The following is a 27,992-nucleotide window of genomic DNA, read 5'->3' as shown; positions in this document are numbered from 1 at the left end:
AGGTGGGAAAAAAAAGCTTGAGCAATGGCACCGTTACACACTGAAAACAAAGACATATGGACTCAAAGTTTTATTTGTTGAAACAGTTATGTTTTTAAAAAATACAGTCACAACTTTAGTTTTTTTTTTTGACAAGTAATTTGTCTGCGATCCCAGAGGGAAGGATTTCATAACCAACCTTGATAAAATACGAATCCGTCTTGTAACTTCTAATTCACCTGCTCAACCGAGAGCAATGTCAACCTTTTTTTTTTGTTAATAGGTTAATCTACAGCATTTTTATTTACAAAATTACAGAAAAAAGCCAAACAATGCTCTTCCTCTGAAGAGCATTTTGAAAATAATTTAAAAATAAAAATACAATTATTGCAGTATACTACAATCGTTACATGATGCAAAAGCACCATCCTAATGTACAGATTTCAGTGCAATTCATTCACATGTGCCCCTCTGTGGGGAAACAGGAGCTTTGCCTCAGTAACAGATGTTAAAACCTCTTTGCCATTTTTCTTCAAATTCAGGACTTCTTTTGAGCGTCATACCAGTTTAGACACCATAGTTATTTTATAAGGTTATTAATGGCTGTCTTCTTCACATTACACACTGATATATGTACAAATTACACAAACGAAAACCGCTTTGAGACCAGAAAATAATGAAAAGCAGAGTGTTATATGGGGAAAAGTATCAAACGTCAGTGAGATGTTGTAAATCTATGGGCACATCTCAAAAGAAGAGAGCTGAAGCTGTTTGCTTCTGTAACCGAATCTCAACACGATCCTCAATGCCATCTCTGCTATTATGAATCTCTTTGGATGCCAGAATTAGCTAATAATCTGATTTCAAAACGAGGAAAACAAAATAATTCAGTGGTAAATGTGGCTGTAAACTCAAATTGGTTGCGAAAACAGTCTCTTTACATCTACAAACTCGCCTTCATAGCAGGAAACATGGGGAAAAGGAAAATAATAACACCCAGATGAACCAATAGAAAATGCTAGTGTCAACTTTTTAACAAAACACAGCTAAACCATGTAACGCCCACTTAGTTGGTGGAATAATGCTTTTACCGACATGTCTGACTTCCTATATAGAGGAAAAGCTTCATCTCTATCCCTAAATCAAGATCGTTGCAACGCTCTGTCAGAGGCTAAGTGTTCATATCCTGTTCCTAATCTATTATCCCTCATGAACCGTGGTTAGGAGGGTGTTGGAGGTCCTGTCCCGAGAATATTGGGTGCAGAAGTGGGTGGAGCTGGAGAGCTGCTGCTGCGGCAGCCTGAGATGGCCGAGATGCAAATAGTGTTGGATAGAGGGCCGCGTGTGGAACATGGTGGAGCGCCAAAGGTGTGTGGTGAAGTGCAGAGGCAGGGATGATATGAATAGGCTGCCCAGAAAGGAAGGCTGTATGGTGTGCAGGAATTAACCCCGCATGCCCCAGAGAGTGTCCCAAAGAATGACCAAGAGACGGGCCTAAATGGGACAAGGAGATGGGAGTGAGGTGGTGCTGAGGAATGTGATGCACCTGGGCCAGCTGGGCGTGTGCAGGGTGGGGGTGGTGGGCGTGTGCAGGGTGGATGCCCATTGCTGCGGCGGTGGCAGCATGGTGCTGCAAGATGGCGTGTTGGACAGTGGTGATTGATGTGCCCGAGGCTACGGAGACCGTCGGTTGCTGAATGTGGATCTGTTGCAGGGCTGGAGGAGGGGGAGCCGGGGCCAAGTTAGCTGCCGCTGCAGCAGCCGCCACCGCGGCAGCAGCCGAAGGGAAGGCCTTAACCTGCTTGGCCAGAAGCTGCTGCTGGATATGCTGCTGAGCCGCCTGCTGTAGTTTGCTGTATTTCTCCATCTCCTCTGGGGTGAAGGTGATAGGCTGACTCTCCAGAGGAGCCAGGCCGTCCTCTTCTGCCTCGATGCCGTCCTCCTCCAGATTGGGCGGAGGGTAGGTGGGGTAGCCGTGCACTGCAGCCTGCTGTTGCTGCATTTCAGGCATGATGGAGTCCATCATTGGGTTCTGCGAGGGGTCTTGACCTGGTTCAGCTTGATACTGGGGCATCATCATGGAAGGATCTTGTTCAAACAGTGGCTGGGCTTCCTGGTGAACTTGCTCTTCGACATTTGACTGCGCTTGTGTCTCCTGCGCAGTAACTGTGTTCTGTGGGACCTCCTCCACCTTCTGCACCGGTGGGGCTGGGGGTGGGGGTGGAGGAGGGAACTCTCTTATAGGTTCTACAAGGATAACCTCCCCATCTGCTTCAGAACCCTTTCCAGTTCCTGATTTCTCTCCCTCGTCGGGTCTTGTCAGGGGAATCAATGGTTTCTTCCCTGCCTGCAGCTTCCCAAAAAGTGGCAGCATGGCTTTGCTTCCCAAGGTTGGAGGTAGTTTAGGACCAAAGTAACCTGTTGGTGGGTCCTTAATCTTAAGCCCAGACTTTGTTCCAGAATCCTCAGAACTTTTCTTGGACTGCACCCTCTCCAGCAGCTGCCGCGCCGTCAGCATATTTTTGTGCTCCCCTGCATCACGAGATCCGACCGGCCTCAAAGTCTGAGAGGAGGATGCATGGCTGTTCCGGTTAAAGCTTCGTGACGATGAGCGAGGAGACTGGGAGCGATAGATTCGAGAGTGGTTGAAATCTCTGCGATGCGTGTCGCTGTCGGCTCGGCCCCTGATGGATCGTCTGTGAGGGGAGCCTTTGTTGGAGCTGGAGGAGCGACTCGCTGAGCTTCGGCTTCGGCTGTAGCTACGCCTCCATGACCTGGTGCTGGTGCTGCGGCTCCAGCTGCTGGAGCTTCTGGAACTGCTGTGATGGCGACGCCGGTGATGCTTCCTCCTGCTGTAGCTGCGTGAACGTGAGCGGGAATCGTCCGACGATGAAGAGGAGTACTGATGTCTCCTGGATCGCCTACGACCTCGGCTGCCTCTCCACTCGTACTCGGACTCTGAGGAACGTTTGGAGCGCCTGCGCCGTCGCCCCTCTGTGCTGTAGTCGCTGTAACTGTCTGAGTAACTGCGGCTACGGTGACTGTAGGCACTGCTTCTTGCCGAGGAGCGCCCAGAGCTGCTAGAGTAAGAACGGCTGCGGGAGGTTTGGCCGCGATGGCGTCGCCGGCTGCTGCCACGTCTCTCCCCACGTCTCTCCCCACGCCTTGACGAGCGACTGCAGGACCGCCTGGATTCTTCACTGTGATGGCGCCGCTGCTCCCGTGGGGTGGACCTGTGATGGCGCGAGCGCTGGGTGTTAGAGCCGCCATCTTCCTCACTCTCACTGCTAGGTGGTCTGCCGTGACCCGGACTTTTTTGGGCGGAGGTGGAGCAGGAGGCGCTTTGCGATCCACTGGAGTCGGTTTTTTGTTTTTTGGAACCGCTGTGATCTTCGGGTGGGCTGGTCTTATCGGTTTTTCCACTTCCTCCTTGTTCTGCTCCAGACTTAGAAGGCACTTCCTTTGGAGCACGTTTCCTTTTACCCAACTCAGCTCCTGTGGCTCCTCCCCCTCCAGTTGGGGGCTGAACAGAGGAACAAGCAGCTTTTTCTTCCGACTTTAGCTTATTTTTTTCTTTTTCATCCCCGGCAGCCTCTTCTTGATCTTGAGCTTTATTTTTGCTCTTTTTCCGTTTGTGTTTCTTCTTCTTTTTAGGTTTTTCTTCAGCCACCTCGGCATTCTCCTCTGCATCTTCAGCTATGTCCTTTTCTTTTCCTTTGCGTTTTGAATGTTTTCCAGACTTCTTATGCTTCTTTTTCTTCTTCTTCTTTTTGGTACTGCTGCTTGCAGTTGTGGCTTTTTGCTCATCAGATTCAGGCTGGCTGGGATCTCCCTTCATTGACGGCTTGTCTTTATCAGTGCATGCTTCAGGTAGAGGTACAGCAGCTTCAGCTGTTGGAGCAGCTGTGTCTTGTCCTTTCTCATCAGTCTCTTCTCCAGGCTTGCGGGACTTTGCTGCTTTCCCACCACGCAATCCTTTGTTTCTTGAAAGCTTAAAGTCAAAGTAGAGAGGATTGCAGCTGTAAGACAGTGAAGGCTGAGCTTTTGTAAACTCAAGAAGCTCTGTAGGCCACTGCAAAGTGGTACTTTCATCTTTGCTGAGGACAGGGAAGAAGGGACCCATTGGGATTTTTGGACCAGTGTTTGAGTCGGGTGTGCTCTGGCTGTTCTCTGGTTTCTGAGTGGGAGAAGAGGGAGCAGCAGAAGCCGTGTCCAGAGCACAAGAGACATTTTCCTCCATCTTTACTTTAGGTGACAAAGCAGGCGGCTCTATGTCGGTTGCTGATGTATCTTTACCTTCTTCTTTCTCAGTTGTGGAGTCTGTAACTTTGGATTCTGTCTGATCAGAACTTTCTTCAGCCTTTTGAACTTCCCCTGCTTCTTCCTCTTCTTCTTCTTCGTCATCTTCTTTGCTCTGACATTGCTCCAAAGCCTTCATAAACAACAAAAACTGGAAGTGAGGCTTCACCCGACAATGAGCTGGAGGTACGTAGTGATAGTACTGAGGTTCTTGTCCAGAATATCCTTCATCCTTTTTCATCATCATCTTCAGTTTGTTTAAAGTTGAAGCCAGTGAGCCACCGTCATCAGGCTGCTGCACCTCTTCTGCTTCAGCCGCACCGCCTTTCTCCCCTCCTCCATCTCCTTCAGGCGCTCCCTTAGGACTCTCTGTGCTGCAGGCGGATGTCTCCTCCTGTCTCCCAGCCTTTTCTCCCTCCTGATCCTCATCTTCCTCTTTAGCCTCCTCGCCATGATCAGCGAACACAGCAGCTGCAGTTTCCAGCTTTACGGGGGCTTTCTTAGCAAAAGAGAACGACACGCTGACTTTTGATCCACTACTGGGGGTTGGGGATGAGGATGTGCTCTTCCCCAGTGAAAAATTGATAGTTGGGCTGGGCTTCGGGGAGGATTGGCCAATTTTCTCTGATGGCGATCCCTCACGGATGGCATCTGTCAAAACAGGGTTCTCGAGTGCAGCGCCTTCACCATCTCCTTCTTTCTCCCCGTCAATAGCGACTGTTGTCGTTTTGAACATAGGGCCACTTCCAGGAGTACTAAAATATTAAACAAAGGTAATTTTATTGAGGATGTGGCATTAAATGCTTTGTTTTGACACATATTTAATTGTTTAAGTTTAGCCAGCAGAGGGCACTGCAGTGGTATGTTCTTACCGGTTCTGTTTGTCCTGTTTCCTCTGCTCTGCCAGCTCGTGCAGTCGACGCAGCATCTTCTCTTGCTTCTTTCCATCTTTTCGAGAACGGGAGGAAACATTGCGTGCAAACTCTCTCTGCTTCAGCTCTTTTAACCGCTGCATCAAATTAAAGAGGACACATATTTACTGTACTGAAGACATTTAAATCATTCAGCTGTTCTTTGTTTAAATGCTTATCAAACTTAAACTTTACCAGACTGATCAATCCTACTGTTTAGAGTTCTTTAAGATAATAAATACCTGTTTGTGCGCATGGTCGTACGAGTTAATGTGGTTGTCAAATTCCTGGTGTTTGGTGTACTGCTTGTCACATAGTTCGCAGTAGAAATTTGCTCTCAGGTCTTCCAGAGCTTTTGCGATAGCCTTCTCCTTTTCCACCTGGTCCTATATTTGGTTAGGAATACAAAGACATTTTGAAAAACAGATAAACAACTAATTATTTAATTTAATACATGTTCAAACTAATCAGCTTTTAGGATCCCACCTTGTATTTTTGTCGAAGCTCTTCTGTATCCTCTTTTTCCACTTCAAGCACTCTCCGCTTTTCTGTGGCATCCTCTGCATAGTCCAGCTATAAGGACAAACACAGCAGTTCCAGCACTTCCAGAAAACAAAATAGCTTGTGAGTCAACAACAGCAGTGTGCCACCTGATAGGCCACTTCTAAATTGATGAAGTAATACAACACGGTTCCTACAGCATAAGGCAAGTTAAATTCAAGACTTTTTAATGCCACTTGAAATAAAAATTTAAGACCAAATTCACAAGAAACACAAGAAAAAGCTGCTTGCGACAACTTAACCCAAAGGTTTATTTTAAAAGAAACCACTGCACTAATGTTTCAAATTTTGAAAAACTTTCCATACAGGAAGAAAGCTAAAAACACACAAATGACAGATATATTTTAATAATTATTTAACTGAATTCACAAACTTTCTTTTAGAAGAGAACAAAACAAATCAGTTTTAAAGCCACAACATAAGAAGCGCCAAGTCTTTTTTGCAGCTATTTTTCTTTGTATCGTTTTATTAGTATGTTTGATTTGGTGATGTGGAACAAAACTGAGAAATACCGGCTGTTTCTCGGTAACTCTATTTTGACGCTTTGTGTTTCGCGCTTCGCATGTGCGACTCCACTGCCTTAATTCCCATCGTTCCAAGCTTGAATCGCTTCTTGCACAAAATACACTGTGCCTCATGTATGTTCCCTGGTACTGGTTTTAGCCATGGAGAAAACTCTTGGCTGGATAACCAATTTTCGTTACATTTACACTTGCTCATATTTTCCAGACAAAAAGTTATTGGCGCATCTCCCAAATGTCCCGGCCGCAACAACGCTTTTATTGGTTCCGCTATCGGGACGGAACCAATAATGGCGAGTCGTTATTTTTTTTTTATTAAAAAATGGTCAATTTTAATGTTTTATTTACATTACAAAAATAAATCGTAACATTTATGATGTTTTAAAAATTAACACCTACGAAACACTGATTTAAGACATTTTAATACCAATTAAGGCCTTAGTTTTATTTTGAAGAATTCAATGCCTTTTAAGACTTTTTAAGGACCCACGGGAACCCTGTACAAGTGTCAGTGACAGTATGGAGTACATTTCTGTAGTCTTGAAAATATTTTAATGTCTCAAAATGAAAAAGTAAGGGAAGGTTTAAAAAAACCTTAGCCTGTCATGACAAAATAAAGGTCAAACATTAACCCATGTTAGGCATTAACACTTAAAATCGCAGCGATGCATTTTTACTTAAGGATTTGTTAAATATGGGAGAAAGACTCAAATGTAGGCATTTCAGTTTTATCTAAAGTTCAAGTTGAAAAATAAAATGAGAGAACGAACAAAAGCTAAAATAAGTTATCTAAAAACAAACTGGTTTTTTTTTAGTTGTCGTCATATAGGGCCATAAAGTGCTACAAAAGTCAGGATACAGGTGATTTAACTCAATCATATGTTTTCAGTTTGCAGAAGGTAATGAAAAAATATATATATATTTTAAGACTTTTGGGACAATATGGTCTGATAAAGAGTACATTTATATACATGTTTAAGCCAGAATGATTTGAAATTTAAATATGACTTCCCTATGACTTTAAGCATTTATCTCAAAAAGTTGTTGAATAACAACACAATATAACGGAGGCCATGGCACTATAGGAGAGTTGACCCCATGCTATAAATAATTTGACACTGACAAATATGGAGTTGCTGATATCACCATTTTAAAAAGGAGTGTACTTGCGTTTGCTGCACTCCAAGTTTGAGATCAAGTTATTGCACCACAACATTTGTTTCTCAAAGGTAAGGAACTTTGTGGTTCTCACGATGGAAACTTGCCGGATTTTATCTGGATAATTCCTTAACATGACATGAACGAAAAGATTAAAAAAAATGGTAAATTTCAGCATCTCACCTCCATCTCCATTCTTCCCATCCCCATGACATCATATTTAAGGACAATGGGCACAGGGTCGGTGCGTCCTGAGCCAAAAGAGACAGAGAACACTAGTTGAGTCTTAGATTTTGGACAAAACATTCATTCGAAGACAGCCTGCTTTTAGAGCATAGGGTGCTGGGGTTAGAGTTTTTTGTTGTTGTTTTTTTTGCCTTGAAAGTGCAAAGAAACCAGAAAGCTACAGTGAACCAAACACCAGCCATTCTCACAGCTTACTACAGCCACCTCAACTGAAGTGGGCTACATTGTCTTAATGTGACCTTTGATTTGTATCTTAGGTGAACTAGATGAACTGTAGCTTTGTTAAATTCCTGATGGATTAAGAAGGACGAGTGGCATCACTATGCATTCATAGCTAGAGTTCTATTAGACCAAGTTTCTAAGGAAGCGAAAGCTTGAGTTCCTATACATGGTTGCAACACATCTCCACAGCCTCCTTTATCTCAAAATCTTTAATGGAAGAGGAACTCCCAAAAGTCAATGAAGCCAATTGCATAATCTCTTACAGGACTGTGTGAAACGAACACTTTTCACTGAGCTGAGACCTACTTTTTTATTACCATGTCAAATAAATTAATTCCTAATCCCTCAAGATATACAATGTAAGCTGTGAAAAGAGCTAGAACAGAAGGAAATTAACTTTAGAAAATGAAACCAAAAGACAATCAAAAACAGAATGAAACATTATAGATATGAAATATTTAAAAATCAAAACTACTTTAAAGATTGACACAAATTGCTTAATCCACTTATAATCAGCCAAACAAAGCAGAGAGAATGTAAACAAAAATAAAGACACAAGCACTGAACTACAGCAGAGTGATGTCACAGGCCAGGTGTTGCCATGTTGACAGTGCAAGGGAGGGGGGAGGGGGATACTTACCTGATAAAACATGGGGGGATGAGTAGGAGGAGGAAAGGGGAGGACAGACAGACAAATAGATAGAAAGACAGGGGAATCTCAAAACAAAAAGCATAAAAAGAATTTGGACTAGTCTGCTGCTCCTGATGCCAGCCAGAGACAAAAACCAATCTTACTGAAGGCGATTTTAATTCAGTTTGGTTTCAGTTTTTTTTTTTTTTTTCCTGCCATATTTTCACAATTGTCACCCCCGCCCGCCCAGATTTCTATGCATTCCCTTAGGCTTACCAAAAATAAATACCTGGACAGATTTGCTCCAAGTTTAAAGGAATGCCTCTGAAAATCAAAGAGAAGTTGCTTCCTTGTTAAACTGAGTAAGTAAAACAGACATTTTATGTAATTATCAGTCATTCCTGAGCTCGCCTTGGGTAATTAAGTCATTACAGCCCAATGACTTATCCCCCCCCCTGTAATCACTGATGCATGGACACTGTAACATGTCTTTGCCTGCCTGGACTTTCAGTCCCACTGCAGTGTCTCTGAGTTGGACAAGCTTTTAAACAGACATCTCACTCTTACCTCAATATTGTCATTAGCTTATTCAAATAGAGGAAGTAAGAGGAAATGGCTTCTGATGTGATACAGAGGACACAACTATACAGAAATATGTGTGGGTTTTACACTCTTTTACAAAAGGCATCAGAGCAGAGAAGCAAAGACAGTCTGGTCTTTTAGCCAGCCACTGCAGTGGTCTGTCTCAACTGAGTCACAAGCAAGGCCCAGAACTGACGGCTAATGAACGATTACAATGATCCCAGACTATCACCAGTCCTTATATACAGTGTCAATACCTCCACATTACCCCATTCCAGTGGAAACAAAGGGACCAGACAGAAAAAAATGTGCAGCTAAATCACAAGGTGTGAATCACAAGGTAAAAAAAAAAAAACTGAAAACAAAATGACAAATGTTCTAAGAGTAATACAGATGCATGGTAATATACAAGCAGCAGAATGAGGACTAGGACAGAGAGAATTGAAAGCCTATGTAGCATTGGTGCTCTGATGAGAGGAAAATGAAAATAATGGGAGAAATTAATAAGAAAAATAAAATTCAATTGGGGGATAAAATAACATTTACCACTAAGTTTACCATCAGCACAACATGGGCAGGATCATATCGCTGTAAAAAAGAAACACCAATTGGTTAAGCAGGAAGATTGAGGCACATAGAGAAGGGGAGGTGGGGTTGGGTGTGTGTGGGAGTGGGTTTGCAGAGCGTTCCCAGAGGGCCTTCCGTAAGTCACCGCCCACCCCCACCCACCTCATCCCTTTACTCAGGGCTATGTGCTTACAGGAATCTCCTCTCACCACTTATTCAAACCGTTTGTCCGAGTCCCCAGGCCCATAAAGTGGCACTGTCACTGTTTTGACTGTAAATGTAGCACAAGGAACCAGACTGCCATCCCCGTAAACTAAGCTTCTCCACTGCAGGATAATGTAAACAGTAATTTTAATACATAAAGGTCACAGATCATATTTGTCCTCCATTAAAATATAAAGTTTCCATCCTGTTTTCTAAATTATCAGGTATAATTCACACCAGAAACCAGGTGGCAATAAAAAAATAAGGGGAATACATAGAATTTCAGCACTTTATTACTATTATAAAAACCTGCAGTGAAGAAGCAGCTGCATTACACTACACAATGTATTCTATGTATGTCTATAAGAAATATTTTACTTAAAGAAGATTTAAAAAAAAAAAAAAAAAATCAGAGTATTTTAACAAAGAGAACACCAGATGAAGAAAAAGTATAAAATACATTTAGGCACGGGCCAGTATGAGATCCTTACAATAAACAGAAATAAAAATCATTTAAAAAACAGTAAAATCTAATTGTCTGGGCATGGCCAGAGAAGTGCTGCAAGTGGTGAACACACCCCTCACTTTTTTCTATCTTTTCATGAGGCAGCACTGAAAATATGACAGCTGGTGTAACATTAAAGTTTTGCCTACCCCACAAAATAACATGAAACCATTAATGTGACACCACTAACAACAAAGTAACGTGTTACTTTTTCTACTGATATAGGCCTAATTTTTAACATTAAATGTCTCGACAGAGAACACTTGCCAACCTTAAATAAATGCTTGCTCATTGAAGTTTTATACATAACGCTACAATTGATATAAAGGAGTTACATAAATGACAACAATACACAATAAATAGTCTTTTTACATATTCTTTCATGCATGAGCATAAAAAAAACTGGTCATGCCTTTAGAGTCTGGGGGTTGAAGTCAGGCCGCCTCTGTTACTGAATTGCCAAGCGAGCTAGCTACAGCCCTGCATCAGTTAGCATATATAAGAACAAGCAGGTTTATATCATCATTCGAGTGATTAAGTGATGGAGTAGGGTTTGTACGACAAGCTAGCTGCAGAACTTAAAAGTGTAAGCAAAACTTTGGGAGAAATAAGGGAACATATTCAAATTAAATTCAAAGCATTTGCTCAGGAAACAACAACAGGATTTATAAACCACCTTTTGATGGACATTAATGCTCTGAAATGAGTGCTATAGTGAGACTTTGAACAGCTTTTAGAAATGGAGATGTAACAAATGATCCCCTCCCCATTTGTTTTTCTACACTGGCTTTATTTCTGAAAGCTTACAGCAAAGCAAGGTTATTAGTGGCCCGTCTTTACGGTTTGACCCAAAAAAAAAAAACTGAAACCCACGTAATCTAAAACTTTCTCTGTATCCAATGCGGTACAAGTGGCTTCATGCATAAAGACGGTCTAAAGGACCTTTTTCCAAACCCATCTTAAAGAATATTGACCTCAATAAAATTACCTGACCCGTGCCTAAATCTGCAATGTTTTTTTCTTTTAAAAGATAAGTAAAAAAAGGATTTTTCGATTCATGCCTCTCGGGAAGACCACCATTTTCCCCCTCTAAGCTTTTTGCCTTGCATAAGCTTGTTATAGCCCTCTCAACAATTCTCCTCAAGATCATTTTCCCCCAGCTTGTCTACAGCCAGCAAGCTTAGTCTGGGATATGCTTAACCCCACAACAAATAAAAACATAAAACATAGGAACGTACCTGAAAAAGTAGCCAGACAGGCTTTTAGCAGTGTTCAGAGTCTTTCCCATATCGCTATAGGTGGAAATGAGAAACAATATAACTGTGTCCACTTCTTTTTTTTAGTTTTACACCGTTTTTATTTAATGATTATTGTGGTTTAGCATCCTACCTCCAACACTGCTTAAAGCCTCTGGTAAGTAACAGATTGAGGCAAGCAGGAGTGCACCTCTGGGTAAACATGCTGTGCAGAAGGGGGCAAAGAAACAGGGGGAGGATGAAAGTCTGTACCATGGGGACAGAGACACTCCGAGTGTAAAAAGGTGGAGAGGTTTTCCCTGTAAGTTGACTATACGGCCCGGTAAGTAGCAGACATACACATCTCAGTCCCACATAATGACCACGCACATACAAACACAACTTTTCACTGTTTTAGAGGTAGAAATAGGTAAACAAGCAGAAGGGGAGAACTTTTCTACACGGCAAGCCATTCAAAGTCTGAGCCGTGGTTACAGCCAATCAGATTACTTCAACAGCAGCCACGGAAACTCAAAGAGAGGGGGGGAAAAAATCTAAAATACATGGAGATGATGATTCTAGGGGATGTGAATCATTATTCATGGGTTCCTAAATCTACTTTGATTTCACATGGATCTTGAATCTTTGCACAAATCGAAGCGTTTTCTCTTAAGCAGATTGAAATAAAGGTTTAGTGAGTATGAAGCAAAGAGGAAGAAGCTGACAGAGGCCATTAGCCTATAATAAACTGTAAAAGGAGTATTACACTTAGGTCAACTGCAGAGTGGGAGAAAATAAAAACCACACCCACACATGCATACTGACATAGAGAGGGGATCCGACAAACCTTACCTAAAAGGGGCAAAAGGGACAAAAGAAGAACAAGAACAAAGTCAATACAGTGAAAAACGTAAAGAGGGGACAATGCTTTAACTTCAAATTTCAACAACTGTCTCTTCTGGCAGGGAGGACAGGAAAGAGGAGGAAGATTACCATGATTACCCAGCATACTTCGATGAGATGTGATGCTGTGATTAATATGTGAGCCTACTCACAAGTTTGAGAGGGAAGCGGTCTCTAAGCTGAGCCATTACTTCCTACACAACTGGACACAATTTGCTGCAGTCTCATCTGCCCACAATGTAGGATGCTTACGTAACCACATTAATTCTGCCAGCGGCACAAACAAGAGCACAGACATCCCTTGCAATGTTTTCTCTCCTCCACATCACTTCCAATATATTGCCATCTGACTCTTCAAGGCCGGATGGAAATAAACATGGATGGAAATTTCTGCCGGGCTGCTGGCCTTCATGCTTTTGTCAGCTTGCCCAGAATGAAACAGCTTCCAGGTCTAATCCGCTCACTAGCTTCATTCATGCTGAAAATACCTCAGAGACAACACAAGAAACTAAGGCTATATATGTACATAAACTAAAAGATAGCTGGGCAGCAACAAAATGGAAAAACCCACTACCAGACAATAAACTTCCCTGTGGTGCCAAGAGGATCTCACACTCAGCGTTTATCTTCAATTATTACAGGCAATCCCTAAAGCAAGATTAGGAATCTGAAGCCAAGTTATCTTTTGTTTTGAGCAAAGGTTTAGCAGTTTAAATTTTTTTGAAATGGAAATTTGTAGAACCAGCAAATAATGTCACACATGTTAAAATGCTGCTATTAGTTATGCAGGATTATTTCAGCACTACTTTACAAAGTACAGAAATGTTACAAGAAATGTTTTGTTTTGTTAATGTTTTGGGCTCAAACAGCTGAGTTGTTTTTCTGCTTAAAATACAAACATTTAGAACAGATGTCATTTAATATTGTCTACAAACAAAATGTACCATTGTAGTAGAGGAGGATGAATGGTTTATAAATGACTGAAATTATTAACAATTACACAATGATGTATTGGAGAATGTGGACAAGACAAAAAAAAAAAGCCTAAGGGGACATTAAGATGCCAGACTGGCATTCATGCACGATGCCAAATAACATCCTTTTAAGGTTAAGTTCTAAGATAACTGAGGATTAAAAAAATAAAAATTTAAGTAAACTGTTGCAAAGCAGAAAAAACGTGGAAAATACAAACAGGAAGTTAAACAACAACATTTTTGGAATTTGGGATTTTTGGAAACCTGCCAGGGTTTTGAGCCACTGCTACGTATCTATTTAGCATATGAACACAACAGGTTTAAACTAATGGTGTAGTAACAAGTGGACCGACCAGCCCACACAATCTCCTGCCTTTTATCTCAGTGAATCAATATCAACTCATTGCAAATGAAAGTAAAGGGACAGTTACTTCTATTCCAAAAAAATCTTATTAAAATGTTGCATCTGATACATTGGATCTTCTATAAAATGCTTAAAATGATCTTGTTTGGCAGTTGCAGTAAAAACTCATTTAAAATTGGCCCACATACAGGCTATTGGCATTCTTTAAACAGTAGAAAAAATTATGCTCTGAATTTTAAAAACCAACAAATTCTCTATTTTGTGGCCTGGATAACCAGATAAGACGATGCAACAACATAAGCAGAAAATGAAGGTGGATGTGAAGTTCAGTGCAGGTGCAACAACCACAGAGGTCCCCATTTGCTCATGCTAAGACTGTATGATGGACTTAACAGCTTTTCTTTTTTTTTTACACAGTTGGTTAAAGTTACCACTAGTCTGCAGAACTGCAAGCAGGTGTTTTAGCACATTGATTTATGCACGTACAGGTGTTTAATTTGAAGTATTTCAAATGTATTCACTTTGATTTTATGCTTTACATTGGGCAAAGTAGCTTAATTGCCTGTGTCCATATTATGGCACCAATAAATTTACAAAATGCTTTAATTTTAATGGCAATATTTGTTATCAAACACAAAAACGTTATGGCCAACATCCAAGATAATGGAATGTGTCTTATTTGGGGGTTCTGCAACACGTGATAAAATGCAAAATATTTCTTGAGTAAATTGAACTGAAATTGGATCTGTACATCTCATTTACTGCTAAACAAATGCTTCACTAAAAAAAAAAATCAGAAATTCCCCAAAGCTTAATTTCTTAAACCTAATTCTCTACAACACTCTGGGAATGCCTATCTTCAAGTACAAGAGAAAAGCAGAATGACAGAACTAGATCATGTTTGTTTCTTTGCAACTTGTTCCAGTGCAGAATCAGAAAAAGGAAGAGGGCAAATAGAGGATGTGAAGAGAAAAGAATCTGGTAGGGTATCATATATAACGAAACAAATAAAAATATGAGTAGGAAAAAAAAAAAAAAAAAGAAGAGAGTGGCTCAGTGCCACCAGCAAACGTTGAACATGAGTGTGCTTCAGAGTGAATCCTTACCCTGCATGGTCTTTCCAAGTCCTTGCCCCGACTTCCATCCATGCTTCTGAAGCAGCCGGTGTCCGATGTTATCCTGGCAGAGAGAAGAGAGGAGAAAAAAACCAAAAATATTCCAATAATAAGAGGAGCTATACCCTGTGAGCATGGATGAAAACATCAAGACAAACAAAACACTCAAATCACACTATCATCATAAGCACAACCACCACCACCATCACCATTGTCGTTATCATCATCATCACCTACAGCATGTAACAATCAGTGTCCTCCAGCACAAGGAGTGTTAGGGCAAGTAGGGGGAGAGGGGTAAAGGCTGGGGGACTTGGGTTGAAGGGTAGGATTGCCTCTATGTTAAATAAATGCATGACTTTTTGTGTGGTCTGTAACCTTTAGGATTTACTCCTACAATATAAATGTATTTAAAAAAGGGTTTTCAAGCAAAAAGAAAAAGAAAAAAATCTAGTATTATAATCCATTTAAACACATCAAATAACATCCACTATGTAAAAATTAGGAGGAGGAGGAAGGAGAGGGCAATATATATATATGTATCGCACGCATACATATATGATTCACTACAGAGTAGGATCTTAGTACACAAATAAAAGAGACAGAAACAGGTATGGAAATCTAGCAGTAACAAAATAAAGAGCAGAAACTCCAAGCTTGCTGTGAATCTGTAACCATGACAGGGGAAGGGGCACCATGGAACATTCAGCTGTCACATAAGTATAGCGAAAGGAAGAGACAGAAGTGGAGCTTTTGGGCCTTGGGTTACCATTACAAGGCCCAGAGTTGACTGGTTATGCATGTGTGAAGGGTTGTGTGGGTTTGAAGATGAAGAGAAGAGCAGTGTACCTCTAACCCCATTAGAAATAGTATAAATGACCGCAGAGCATTTTTTTGGACGCCTCATAATTTTTTTCCCATTTTATCAGGAATTGTCAGATTCCAACCATGTTAAAAGAAACGTGCCACCAACAATCTGTAAATTTGCTTAAATTTTTTTACTTATACTGACAATTTACTATATGACCAACGATTCTGGTTCGATCAGACAACTGGCAATGAGTAAAAGAGGCATAAGAGGCGGTCGAAAAAAATGCACAAGAGCAATTTCCAGCAAACTGTGGGGAAAACGAGCAAGTCATGTTATTTTACTATTATTGGTAAACACGTAACAAAAACTTTAAAGTGAAATGCAAGACCATCCCAACACTACACACTACAGTACATCCTCAAGCACATATAAAACAGGAAACAATGACATTTCTGTCTAAGCAGTGTTTTCTGTTGTGATTATAACTATTCCAAGCTTGTCTAACATTCACCAGAGTGCTGCATTCTATCAAAATCCATACAAATCAAACAGAAAGGATATTTATAATCACAAAGAGAATGACGTCGACTTTCACAAACAGAAAGTGAAGGGTAGGAAAAAAACATTATAGGAAAAGAAAAGAAAAAGCATGCTCCTTTTTGTTAAAATGCTTTTTAACAAAAAGGGTCGTCGGAGTTAGTAGGAGCACTGCGAGTGGTACACATACAGTGGTGTGGGCGGGGGGGTAGAGGGCAGGTGAACAAAACTCCAGCTGAGTTAGTCTGGGATGGATCAGGCACAGTGAGGGAGGATGGCTCAAGGCTTGAAGAGATCTCTTTGACAAGAGGTCAGGAAAATGGGCAGAACAGAGCAGGCTGAGCCATGAAGGAGGTATGTTCTCAGGTGGTGGAAGTGAGCTGGCTTTGGAATAGGTTAGTGCGTGTAAAGGAGGTGGTAGCCTCAAACACACGGCACACACTTCATCTCTGCCCATAATGGTGCAAGAACAGATTTGACTTATTCCTTTGTTTTAAATGACACATATAGTAGCCTGCTTTAGCTGCATTTAATGAATCGTCAGCTTTGGACAAAATAAAAACCATGTCATCCGTATAATTACACACGAACCATGTGACTGATTTATGCATTCTGGTCGAAAAAGATGAGGCCATCACAATCTGTTTATTGTGAAGTTTGGGATTTTCTGTGATTGGTACTTTTTTTTCCCTCTTCCACTCAGAACTGAATAGTTAAATTAAATGTTTCTCTTTGACAGATACTAATATCTTGGTTAATGACACTGGCTCTGAATGTTACTATTGTGCACTAACAGCATGAATGTCAATAATTTGTAGAACTTGCATGTGAAACTTAAAGGAACCCGTACGATTTAAATCCACTCAGAACTATGAGCATAAAAATACTTATGATACATTATCAAACATTATTTATAAATTGTGGCAAAGAATGATACATTAAGAACCTAAACTTCAAGTGTTTTTTATGGCATATTTCAAAAAATTTGGAGCAGGCAGGATGCAGCAACAGTTTGCACCTGTTAACAGTTAAGAGATTAGGTCAAGATGAGCTCTGTGGAGGTTGGTGGCCAGAGATGACGTGTACGCTGGGTGTTGGACAGCATATGAGTGCACCAAAAGAATAGACAGACGGATGAAAGCAACGACGGCGAGTCCAACAGCAGTGCAAGTGGAGTGAAGGCATTTCCATACGAACCTGGCTTTAAAATACTGGGCTGTCAAAAAAACAGTCACACGTGACACAACGTAAGAAACCGACCAAACGCTTTCAACGGCAATTCTGCTAGCTTATCTAGGTCTTAAAAATGCTAATCTCTCTCTCTTTCTCTGCCTTGAAACAAACATTAAACTGTACACAAACAGAAATGGCAGACATTTCAATACATCCACCAACTGACTGTTAATACAGGAGAAAGGAAATAAAACAAAATGTTAAAACAAAAGAGATCTAAAAGGGTGATGGGTTTTTTTATTGGCACAATGTGCCGTGATTGGCACAGTGCATGGGAAAAGATGTGGACAAGGGAAGTGATATGCAGGGGCCCCACCAAGAGACCTCAGAATTTGTATTTCTATTTATTGGTACTATATTTCCATGAGATTTCATCAAAATTGATGGAACATGTAAACAAGCCTAAATGTATTCAAAAACTAGCTTTTTAAAATTACTTTAGCAGTAGATGACCTTTGAAGTTCTTCTTGCAAAATCAGACATTTGAGGATCCGTTTCACAGGAAAAAGTAGCCGCTTCTAAAAGGACTTTGCTCCTTGTGAGTCTTTGCAGATTCTTTAGTTTAGGTCTTTGCATGTAACCAGTCAGTGTCAGACATGACAGGTGAGACTAAACCAAAACAGCTGTGGAGAAGTACATTAAGCTAAACTAGAACAATAAAAATCTGTTGTGCAAGTTACACTAAAATTAAGTTTTCCAAGGTTCTAAAAGTAAAACATGATGAGAAAAATGAAAGAAAACCAGAAAAGTCTGACAAAAGTCATCTAATTTACATATAATTATTCCAGAAAAAATAAACATACTTACCTTTTATTTCTGAAGCCCATATTTCAAAGACGGGAATTTAATAAACAATTATAAATCAATGTGATTACACATCTTCTCAGTTAGTTTCCCTAATTTTTCTTGTTTTATTTTGTATTTGAGGACAGAATTAGGTTTTATCCAACACCATTTACCTTCTTCCTTTAACCTCTGTTCACATCATAAAAGCTTATGCAGAATGAAGCAAGTGATGCTGTTTAAATAATGGTTCCTTAATGTTAAAATGGTGCTTTTTTTCCCCATGTGGTGTTCGAATTTCATTAGAACTAAAAAGTATCTCATGTCCTTTTAAGAGAAAGCATTTTGTTTGATAACAGTAAACAGTAACAACACGAAATGCTGCATACTCAAACAGCTATAGCTTTAACAGCATTTTGGGTAACTATATTAGTGTGTGCTTAACATGAGCACAAATTTTTTTTACTGCGAATTTAGTTTCCCTGCAGCATTCACGCATATTCCTTTCCTGTGAGCGTTCATGTTCTTCTGTGGCTCTGAGGCTGCCCACTGCATATCGCTGTGGTTCTGGCTTAAAAAAGGGGGAGGAAGGTGGATGGTAGATTTAAGGGATTGGGAGAAGTAAGAGACGAGAAGGGATGAGTCTCAGATTAAAAATTAAATTAAATTACAACACAGAGTGTTGAGAGCACATAGTGCTTAATGCTACCAAGTTAACACATGCAATGCAAAAACAGTGTTAGGAGAAAAGAGCAAAGACCAAAAGGGTAAGACAGGAATTAAAAGAGATCCCAATAAAATACCACAGACCTCTAGCTGCCTATATTTCACACACAAATAACGGCAAAGGGGGGTTCTGAGAAGCTGGGCTGAAGCATTTATGAAAAGCTCTAAAATAGGTATTTGAGGTCAAAATTAAGAAGAATAAGTAATTGTAATGATTTTGGATCATATCTATTAAGATCAATTCTGTTAAAGGCTAATTCAATGCATTTAATTAAACAATCTTCACACAATTATACTATTTTTGGAATTTTTCAATTCAACTACCTCAGATTTTGTATAACTCCTTCAGATTCTGCTGTTTTAGAGCCTACAATTGTAAGCAGAAGAGACTTAATACTGGCGACAAGGTGACACTTTACAGCTCCAACACCGCAGTGTTTTTTTTCCACAGATGTGTTAGGAGCCGTGTGGTGCTGCAGCATGCTCCTCAGCCCCCCTTCATGAATAATAGCGCAGGAGCAATATAGCTACTCAGAGCCAGGTAAGCAGGCCACTCTTTCTAACCTTTTCCTTTCTCCATCACTTACATGGAAAACAACACTGCTTTTGTTTGTCTGAGACTATTTCATCCTTAAACTTGAACTTACAAACCTGTGTAGGACCCACTGGGCATAGAACTAAAAATAAATACAATAAATGCATCTTAGTAATCTATGGAATTGTGCAAAGTTCCAGAATTTTAAGTAGAAACTATACTGAAGACGCTTGCTCAGTTCTACCTGAACACCATGGCTTATTGTAACACCCATAATAAACTTTTTAAATGGTATTTAACAAAAAATCCAAAAAAATTAAACAACTTTGTCATTCTGAACATTTCAGATTGACATCAAGCACGTTTAGTGCTATTGGACTGGTTCACGAACTGCATGAATAATGTCAAGGAAAGGTTTCCTGATGCTTTATAGGACAAAAGAGTTTAGGCCTGCTTACCAAAATGCATCAGAGAGCGAAAGGAGGGTGAAGAAAGTGAGGAGGACAGAAAAAGAGAGCTGCCTGCGCTATTATCAATGTGCCTCTTCAGCGAAAAATGCAGTCCCAGTTGCACAAGCACCATGCCAGCACAGAATGACAGAGGGTACTGTACACCGAATCACTGTGTAGAAGGGAAGGAGCAAGATAGAGAAGGGAAGGTAGAAGGAGAGAATAAGATGTCAGGTGTGAAAGTCGTGAAACAGAAAGAGTAAAGTGAGAAAGAAGGACAGAGTAGCGTTACAAAGGACCCTAAAGATAAGGAGTAAGGAAGCAGAGCGTGCAAATACAAACCGGGTCATTGCTGCTTAGCTAATAGGGGGCCAATTCGCTGCAGGAGAGAAATGTCGAACACCCCAAGTTGTGTACAATAAGATAACTGTCCTATAAATACAAATACTATACACTAACACATACATTCTAAAAGCTACATAAACAAACACTCAGTCAAACACAAATGTAATCATTCACACCAGCTAATGACCACGCTCTTCTTTACAAAGTAAATGGAATAAGCACTGCCTTGTTTTATCCATAAAATCAATTCAACCTAATGCAAAACGAAATCTGATGTACATCTTTTTTGCATAAAAGTAATCAAACTAAAATGTAAGATTGCTTAATTTATGGCTATGGCTTTTTCGGTTTTAAACTTGTAAACAGCTATGGTATTAAGACAACAGCTGATCTGACAGTGCTTCATCCACTTTATGCTTATCGGTTTATCTCAGTCTGCTAAGATGACTAACAATGACTAATGTGAGACTGTTACAAAAAAAATTTAAAAATTACTAATGATTATCTGGGAGCTGTACAAATAACAGGAAGATCTAGAGTCTAAATCATGTTCTTATATGTCACAGAAGAAATGAAATAGGTCAGGGATATGAGAAGTGGGAGTGAATTAAAGGGAATTATGGACACTGACGGGTAGTGATTCTACAGGTTAGGTGGCAAGAGTGTTCAAGGAAACACTAGATGCTTCTACATGGACAAAATGAAGTAAAGACATGGCTCTTATTCCTCCCTGGACCAATCATATCCACTCTCACAGCTGGTCCAATGGTGAGGGACGATGGATCCAACCTTACCGATTCGATTGGCTTGTCCAAGGACGCCTGCTCCAGCTCCAACTGGCCTTCTTCATACTGGTCAAAGTGATTCCCACCCTAATGAACAAACATACATCCAACATTACTAACCTTATTCTGAAAAAACAAAACAATTACATGTTGTTTAATATACAACAAAATACACAGAATTTACCAATTGTATTGCAATGCATAAAACTTTTGGTCACCCCTGATTCCCCGTCTAATGTTTAACTGTTGGAAAATCCAAATTCATTGATTTGTTGGTGTGAGCCAATACTTTATGCAAATTACTGCATGTGCACCATCACACAAGTAAGCAATTTCAGGATCTTGTCACAGTTTAGCAATTGTTAGGTCAGATTAACGGTCAAAGGGAAGCAACCAAACTGTACCTTAGTTTTGGAAGTTAAATGGTTAAAAATTCAGTTTACTGTTAGATTTTAAGGAAGATGGGCTACAAAGAGATTTTCTTATAATGCGGTTGGAATAGTAAGTTGATTGTTAGAATAGGGAGGAACAAATTCATTGCAACATACATTTCATTGTCATACATCTCAACTAAATTACGATATCCATTTTTGTTAATTTCACTTATTCTCAAGGGACCAAAATTAATTAAATAAATAAATGCACTAGTCTAAAACCAGTTTATGTAAGTAAACGATTTACAAAAACCAGAGATCACAAAATCAGCCATAATCTCTTAAGTGTTGCTTCTGGTTCAGCTCTGGGCAGATCTGCTCTTCAGACGCAGAGTAGATCTGGGTTATGTTTGTATTTATGCCCATAAATGCAAAATGATATATTACTGCATAAAAGCTATAAAACTGGTTTAGAGACATTGAATAGAATGCTGGTGGAAAGCTAAACATAAGGCCCATATTGAAAAAATACACAACATTCAAACTACTGTGTATTACATTTATTATGGTATTTAACCAATTATAGCTGTTCTACCAAAATGGACTATGAGGGTTCACTGCAATAACATTATAAATTCAATTTAAATTATTTTATTTATATAGTACCAATACACGACACATGTCATCTCAAGTCACTTTACAATTAAACCAGAGTGTGCAGGATGAAATAAACTAATTTGTAGGCATCATTTGAGATTAAGTTAAACTCCATGTAATTAAACTTTTCAGGATTACTATATGATGCAATGGAGGGGAGTATTTTTTCTGAAAATTTAGTAACTTGATGTTTTTCTCCCATATTTTTTTCTTTTGGCTTTTTACTTAGACTGCATCAGTACTCTATGCATTGCCAGATGTTCTCCACAACAGTTCCTTACTTGTTTCTGTTCTGTGACCAAAATATAATGCCTACTGCAAAGCTAAACATGAAGTTTTTCCTCTCCTATACTGGTCATTACAAAAATAACATTTTCTGTAAACATGTTGACACGTTAAGCTTTGCCATTTTAATACTTTCAGCAGCCCAATTTAAAAGAATAAAGCAAATAGGCTCTTGGCTGAGTTGTGCAGTGGTTAGACCATGCATGAGTATTTTCTGTATTGCGCTGCTTAGCACCAAGCTTTAATCCATGAAGAAACTTTGTGAATACTGAGCATATGAATGCATTCACTGCAGATCTCACACACAGAGCTTCACTGTGCTGGGCCTGCTTTTCTCAACAGACTCATTCAGACCACACACCAATCAGGTTCTTGTAAACAAAACAGCTGAAAAAACTGTTCTTCAGCAGACTCATTTAGGTGTAAAAAAAAAAAAAAAAAAACCCATCGTCGCTTAAAAATCAGACTAATGAGCAATACAAAGAGGACGATAAGCTAAACAGAAATCAATGAAGCAAGCTCTAACTAAAGCAGCACACAAATCTTATCTGGTAAATTTTGACCCCTGGGCAATAAATTAATGAGACGAAAGTGCATAGTAGGAATCCACATTCTGCACCCATAGCAGTCAAACAAAAAGCAACTTCTACCTACAGAAGCATAAAAACCTTTATAAACTTTATATATTTGATCTTATGGATATACGCTGCAATGTGACACATAGGAACCAGAAAAGCATTCACTGGATGCAAATGTTTATCGAAAACACACACCCTAACAAGAAAAACACGATCATTTTGTAGGGGAAAAAAACGAGTTTAACTTAATCTGGGTGTGGTCACAGATCTGTGATAAGCAAGAAAAAGAAACAGCTCTAACACAGATGGTTAAATTATGTCAACATTCTTGCATTTATTTGGAAAGCAACATGATGGCAAGGGAATGTTGCAAAAACTCTGGTATTGGGTTTGGACGTAAAAATATACGTTTAAAATGAGTTTGTGATTGTTGACACCGTGTCTAGGTTAAACCTAATTTGTTTGCAGGAAAAATGAAAATGGATGCCATTAAAAAGAAAAAAAAAACAATAATAGATCCAATATCGCAAATGAAATTTGGTAAATTTACATCGCTTGCAGTTTCATTCCTATTAGCAGAAACAGAAGGCAGTATACCAACGTCTTTAAGCCATTGTTATCTAGATCTAAAATTACACGTTATAAGCCTTAAAGTATCGATTTCAGGCCAACTAAAACGATAATATTACAAGTTTACAGTTACGATATCATTACAATTCTATAAGCACGAACTGTTTACCATTTGATGGTAAAACATGAAAAACAGCCGAAATATAGCCTTATGTTAGCCAAGCTGACATCGTTAGCATATTTTGATAAACAACCCGCAAACCCAAGGTCACTAAGTAGCCGGCGTGTTTTTATATATTTCTTCATTGTTAAGGTGTTTAATTAATTAAAATAACACGAATGACCTGATACTACAACAAAACGTCGATAAGAGGAGTAAAACTCGGACGCGTTTAGAAAATTTTGACACAGAACCGCAGTGAAGCTAGCGTTAGCTTAGCTAGCTTGCAGTGCTAGCAAGCAGCTTGTAGCACCGAAATGCGCACAGTTGGCTGTAAAGTACGGGCTGTTTTATAACGTCTAAGCCACCTCCGGTAATCTATAATACTCCGACGTGCTCAATTCGTTAAACGTTCTCGGTATTTTGATGTGCATTACCTGGAAATCACGTTCTTCGTTGAACCTAGAAAACCTGTCGGCCATTTTCTGAACACAGCTGCAGTTTGAGTCCGATGGAAGCGCCTGGCGGTGAAGCAACGATTCACACTGCGGAGGATTTCAGCCTCACTCCTGTCACAACATTTCCCTGTCACACAGAGGAAACCCTGTCCTTCATGGCTGAAGCATTGTGGTTTATTCACTTTTTTTTAAGTTCAGGAAAACATTTGCTAAACAACAGCAATGACTCACTAAATGACAACATTTTATGACAGCATAAATATAATTTGAGGGAGCATCCGTGGTAATTAGCTTGATATTCATTGTAGTAAAATTGGAACTTGTGGTCTCTCTTCATTAGTTCCATGCAAAATCCATGCAATTGTTTTAATTTCAAAGGAAAAAAAAAAAAAAAAAAAAAAAAATATATATATATATATATATATATATATATATATATATATATATATATATATATATATATATATATGTGTGTGTGTGTGTGTGTGTGTGGGTGTGTGTGGGTGTGTGTGTGTGTGTGTGTGTGTGTGTGTGTGTGTGTGTATGTATTTTTTTACATTAGGGGTGTGCAAAAACACACACAATGTGTTGGCAATACCTCCAAAAGTTGTTTCAAAAATAGAGCTATGTACTATGAATTCAGTTGCTTTCAGTTATGTATCAATTGAAGACACTATAAAGATCACACACAGCACATCAGCATCACAATAGCACCTATATATATATATATATATATATATATATATATATATATATATATATATATATGGTATCACAAAACAATTTTCATGGATTTAATGGCCATAATTTACAGATGATTTTTCAAGTTATGTAAATACACTGAATTCTTAGATTTAGAATACATTTATTGCCATTTTGTATACACAGAGTGTATACAAAACAAAATTTCGTTTTGTACAGTTCTCATGACATTTCCATTTTCCTAAAGTGCGGCAGTGATAAAAAATGTAAACATTGTAGGAGAAAATAAAGATGGTGCAAAAAACGCATTCATATGGTCAGCTTGATGCAGAGTCTGTGACATGATTTAGAGCTTTTAGATGAAGTAATTATAATTTGTGAGTATTTTGGTAATTTTAACAGATTCCTTAATAGAGTGGACGTGTAGAATCAAGGCCATATAACATATAACAGGACATTATTGTTAATAAAAAAAATATTGCATTGAATGAAACGGATCAATGAGAAAAAAAAATAGTTTAAAAGAACAAAAGTGAATGGTGATGCCACATAATAATACGTTCAAAAGTTGGAAACAGTTGCACTTTTTCATCCATCCATCCATCCATCCATCCATCCATCCATCCATCCATCCATCCATCCTTCTATGCATATTCTACTGCTTATTCCATCAAGGTTAAAGTGGTCAGTTGTCTATCTCCGGCAATCTGTGGGTGAAGGGTGGGGTACCCCCGGACAGCTGTTTTACCCTCTGTCTTCCACATACCTTTTTTAAATATTCTTTTAATAAATGCATCTTTGTTTATGCTTTTTTTCTTCTACAGAAATCAAAGAACATGATCCTCACAGTGCTGTCTACCTTGCCTAAGTGAAAGTGGATTTGGTGAAGCAGGTTCATGATGGCATCTACACCCCCAACTCCATGGCAATAGGCAAACAGCAGGGGGTCCTGTTGCTGCTTTTGTTCATGCTCACGTGGACCAACAGAAGTCTCTCTAGGACCTTTTGTGATTTGGGATTTACCTCAACAGATCTATAGTCATTGAGGAATCTAAGCTGAGGTTTCTTTGGTATGGAAACAAGGCAGGTTTACCACATCGCTGAAACTGTCTCCTGGGTCAGGTTAAGGTTGAAGAGGTATTCTAGAATCCCATAGAGCTGCTCTGCACAGACCTTAAGGGCTCTGGGGCTGACAACATCTGGACCTGGTAACTTATTGTGATTCAGTCATCCTAGTTGCCTCTTTATTTTACTTCTAAAGAACCATTTTCATTATTTTCTGATTAAAAAACTTTTTTGGTGTAAGATGAAAGCTTTAAGTCAAAGGAGGGAGTAATCTGTCCTTTGGATTGTGGGAAGAAGAGAAGGATTGCAGAGCTTTTTTTGAGCTCAGCCTATTGAAGAATCTATTCAGTTCGTTAACAGTCTCTGTCCAGACTTCCATCTGTCTGATCACCCTTCTGTTTGAAGCCTGTGATCATCTTCAACCCTGATAACACATCTCTGATATTGCTCAACTGGAGCTTGCATTTTAGCTTTTTCCTGCATGCCCCTTTGCTTTCTTATATGTATCTTGATTGAAAATCACCTCTGAATATTCCTCAATAATTCCTTGTAAGAGAATTGTAATTATTTTTTTGTTTAGGAGTTCTTTCTGATCATTGGTGAACCAGGGTTTACTAATGGAGAAGCATCTCACTGACTTAGACTTAAACTTTATTTTTTGTTTAGTGCAGTGCAAAAAAATGGTGGAAAAGGCAGTACTGTATAAAACATTGAGTTGTGTCCTATTTAAAAGGATTGTAAAAGTTCTGCAATATTGTTATGCAAAATAATGTGAGGCAGAATCAGATTAGAGTTCAACAGGCTGATTGTAGCGGGTAAAAAGCTGTTGCAGAACATGCTGGTTTTGCAGCAAATACTGCATAACCTCTTCCCAGAGGGCAGCAGGGTGAACAGTTCATGGTAGGGGTGTGAGGGGTCACAGAAGAGGATACAGGCTAGGGACACGCAGCGCTGGGATGAAATTTCTTTTACGAAGGGGAGAGGAGCCCCGATGATCTTCGCTGCTGTTCTCACCACTATTTTCACCTTCTTCCAGTCTTCTTCCACACCACACAGTGTGACAGCTGGTCAGAACACTCTCTATGCTGCTTCCGTAGAAGGTCGTGTGGATGGGCAGGGGCAGTTGGGCTCTCCTCATCCTTCGCAGGAAGGACAAGCACTTCTGTGCCCACTGTTCAGGTGAGGATCTTGTTGTCTACAGAGAAGTTTATGTAGTCTCACACTTAGTTGTTGAATTGATGTCCTCTCCATGTAGCTGACACAGTGTATCTAAATATTTAGCCTTAAAACAACCTTGCAGGACTTCCTCAGCTTCCTGTGACCATCTCCTCAAAGATCCATGCAGTTTGTTATAAAGGGGCTTACACTCTGAACAGAGGAAAACAATATTGTGATTTGATTTCCCCAGAGGAGGTCTTACCTTAGATAAGTGTAAGTTGTGGACGTTTGTGTATAACAAGTCCAAAGTTTTTTAGCTGGTAGAATAGTTTTAATCAATACTCTTTCAAGATGTAACAATACTACAATCAAATGCAGTTTTAAATCTACAAACAGACCGTAATAGTTTAATGTCAGGTGTCTGTAATTATGCAAATTCATTAAGACAGAAATATAAAAAAAAACATTTTTCATCAGACTCATAAAGTTTAAGAAATGTATACTATACAAATTAAACAAAGAATCCAAATAAATGCTTGTATAATGACTCCATCTTGTGTCAAATCAATGCCATTACATGTCTTTTCATTTACAAATATATATTTTTTTTATTAGTTTTTTTGTTATTGGAAGACTTCAAACCAAACAGCCTAGTATCATTTTCATAAATAGTAAACATATTTATTTATTTCTGTATTTTTCAATTTCAACCAAAGCCACCTATGAATGGGGATTTAAAATATAGCTAATATTGGTGGAAAATGCACTGCAGGTAATACTTTAATGACAAAAGGGTTAAAATAA

The 27,992-nt window shown here is 39.4% G+C and overlaps 1 protein-coding gene across 1 annotated transcript; it reads right to left on the bottom strand.

The window, feature by feature from the left end:
* Positions 1 to 57: 57 nt before the first annotated feature.
* gpatch8 (G patch domain containing 8) lies at positions 58 to 24,397 on the bottom strand. The gene is made up of 8 exons (XM_038278253.1): positions 24,243 to 24,397; positions 21,191 to 21,268; positions 14,969 to 15,041; positions 7,613 to 7,680; positions 5,676 to 5,762; positions 5,432 to 5,575; positions 5,151 to 5,287; positions 58 to 5,033 (listed from the first exon to the last, which is right to left on the bottom strand). Exons 1-8 carry the CDS (start codon positions 24,285 to 24,287, stop codon positions 1,187 to 1,189), a joined length of 4,479 nt encoding a protein of 1,492 aa, XP_038134181.1. The 5' UTR covers positions 24,288 to 24,397; the 3' UTR covers positions 58 to 1,186.
* Positions 24,398 to 27,992: the final 3,595 nt, after the last annotated feature.

Source organism: Cyprinodon tularosa, unplaced genomic scaffold (assembly GCF_016077235.1).
Source record: "Cyprinodon tularosa strain WSP-4 unplaced genomic scaffold, ASM1607723v1 ctg14, whole genome shotgun sequence".
NCBI classification, from domain to species: Eukaryota; Metazoa; Chordata; class Actinopteri; order Cyprinodontiformes; family Cyprinodontidae; genus Cyprinodon; species Cyprinodon tularosa.
The sequence above is the reverse complement of the archived record's forward strand: the minus strand, read 5'-3'. Positions and strand labels throughout refer to the sequence as shown.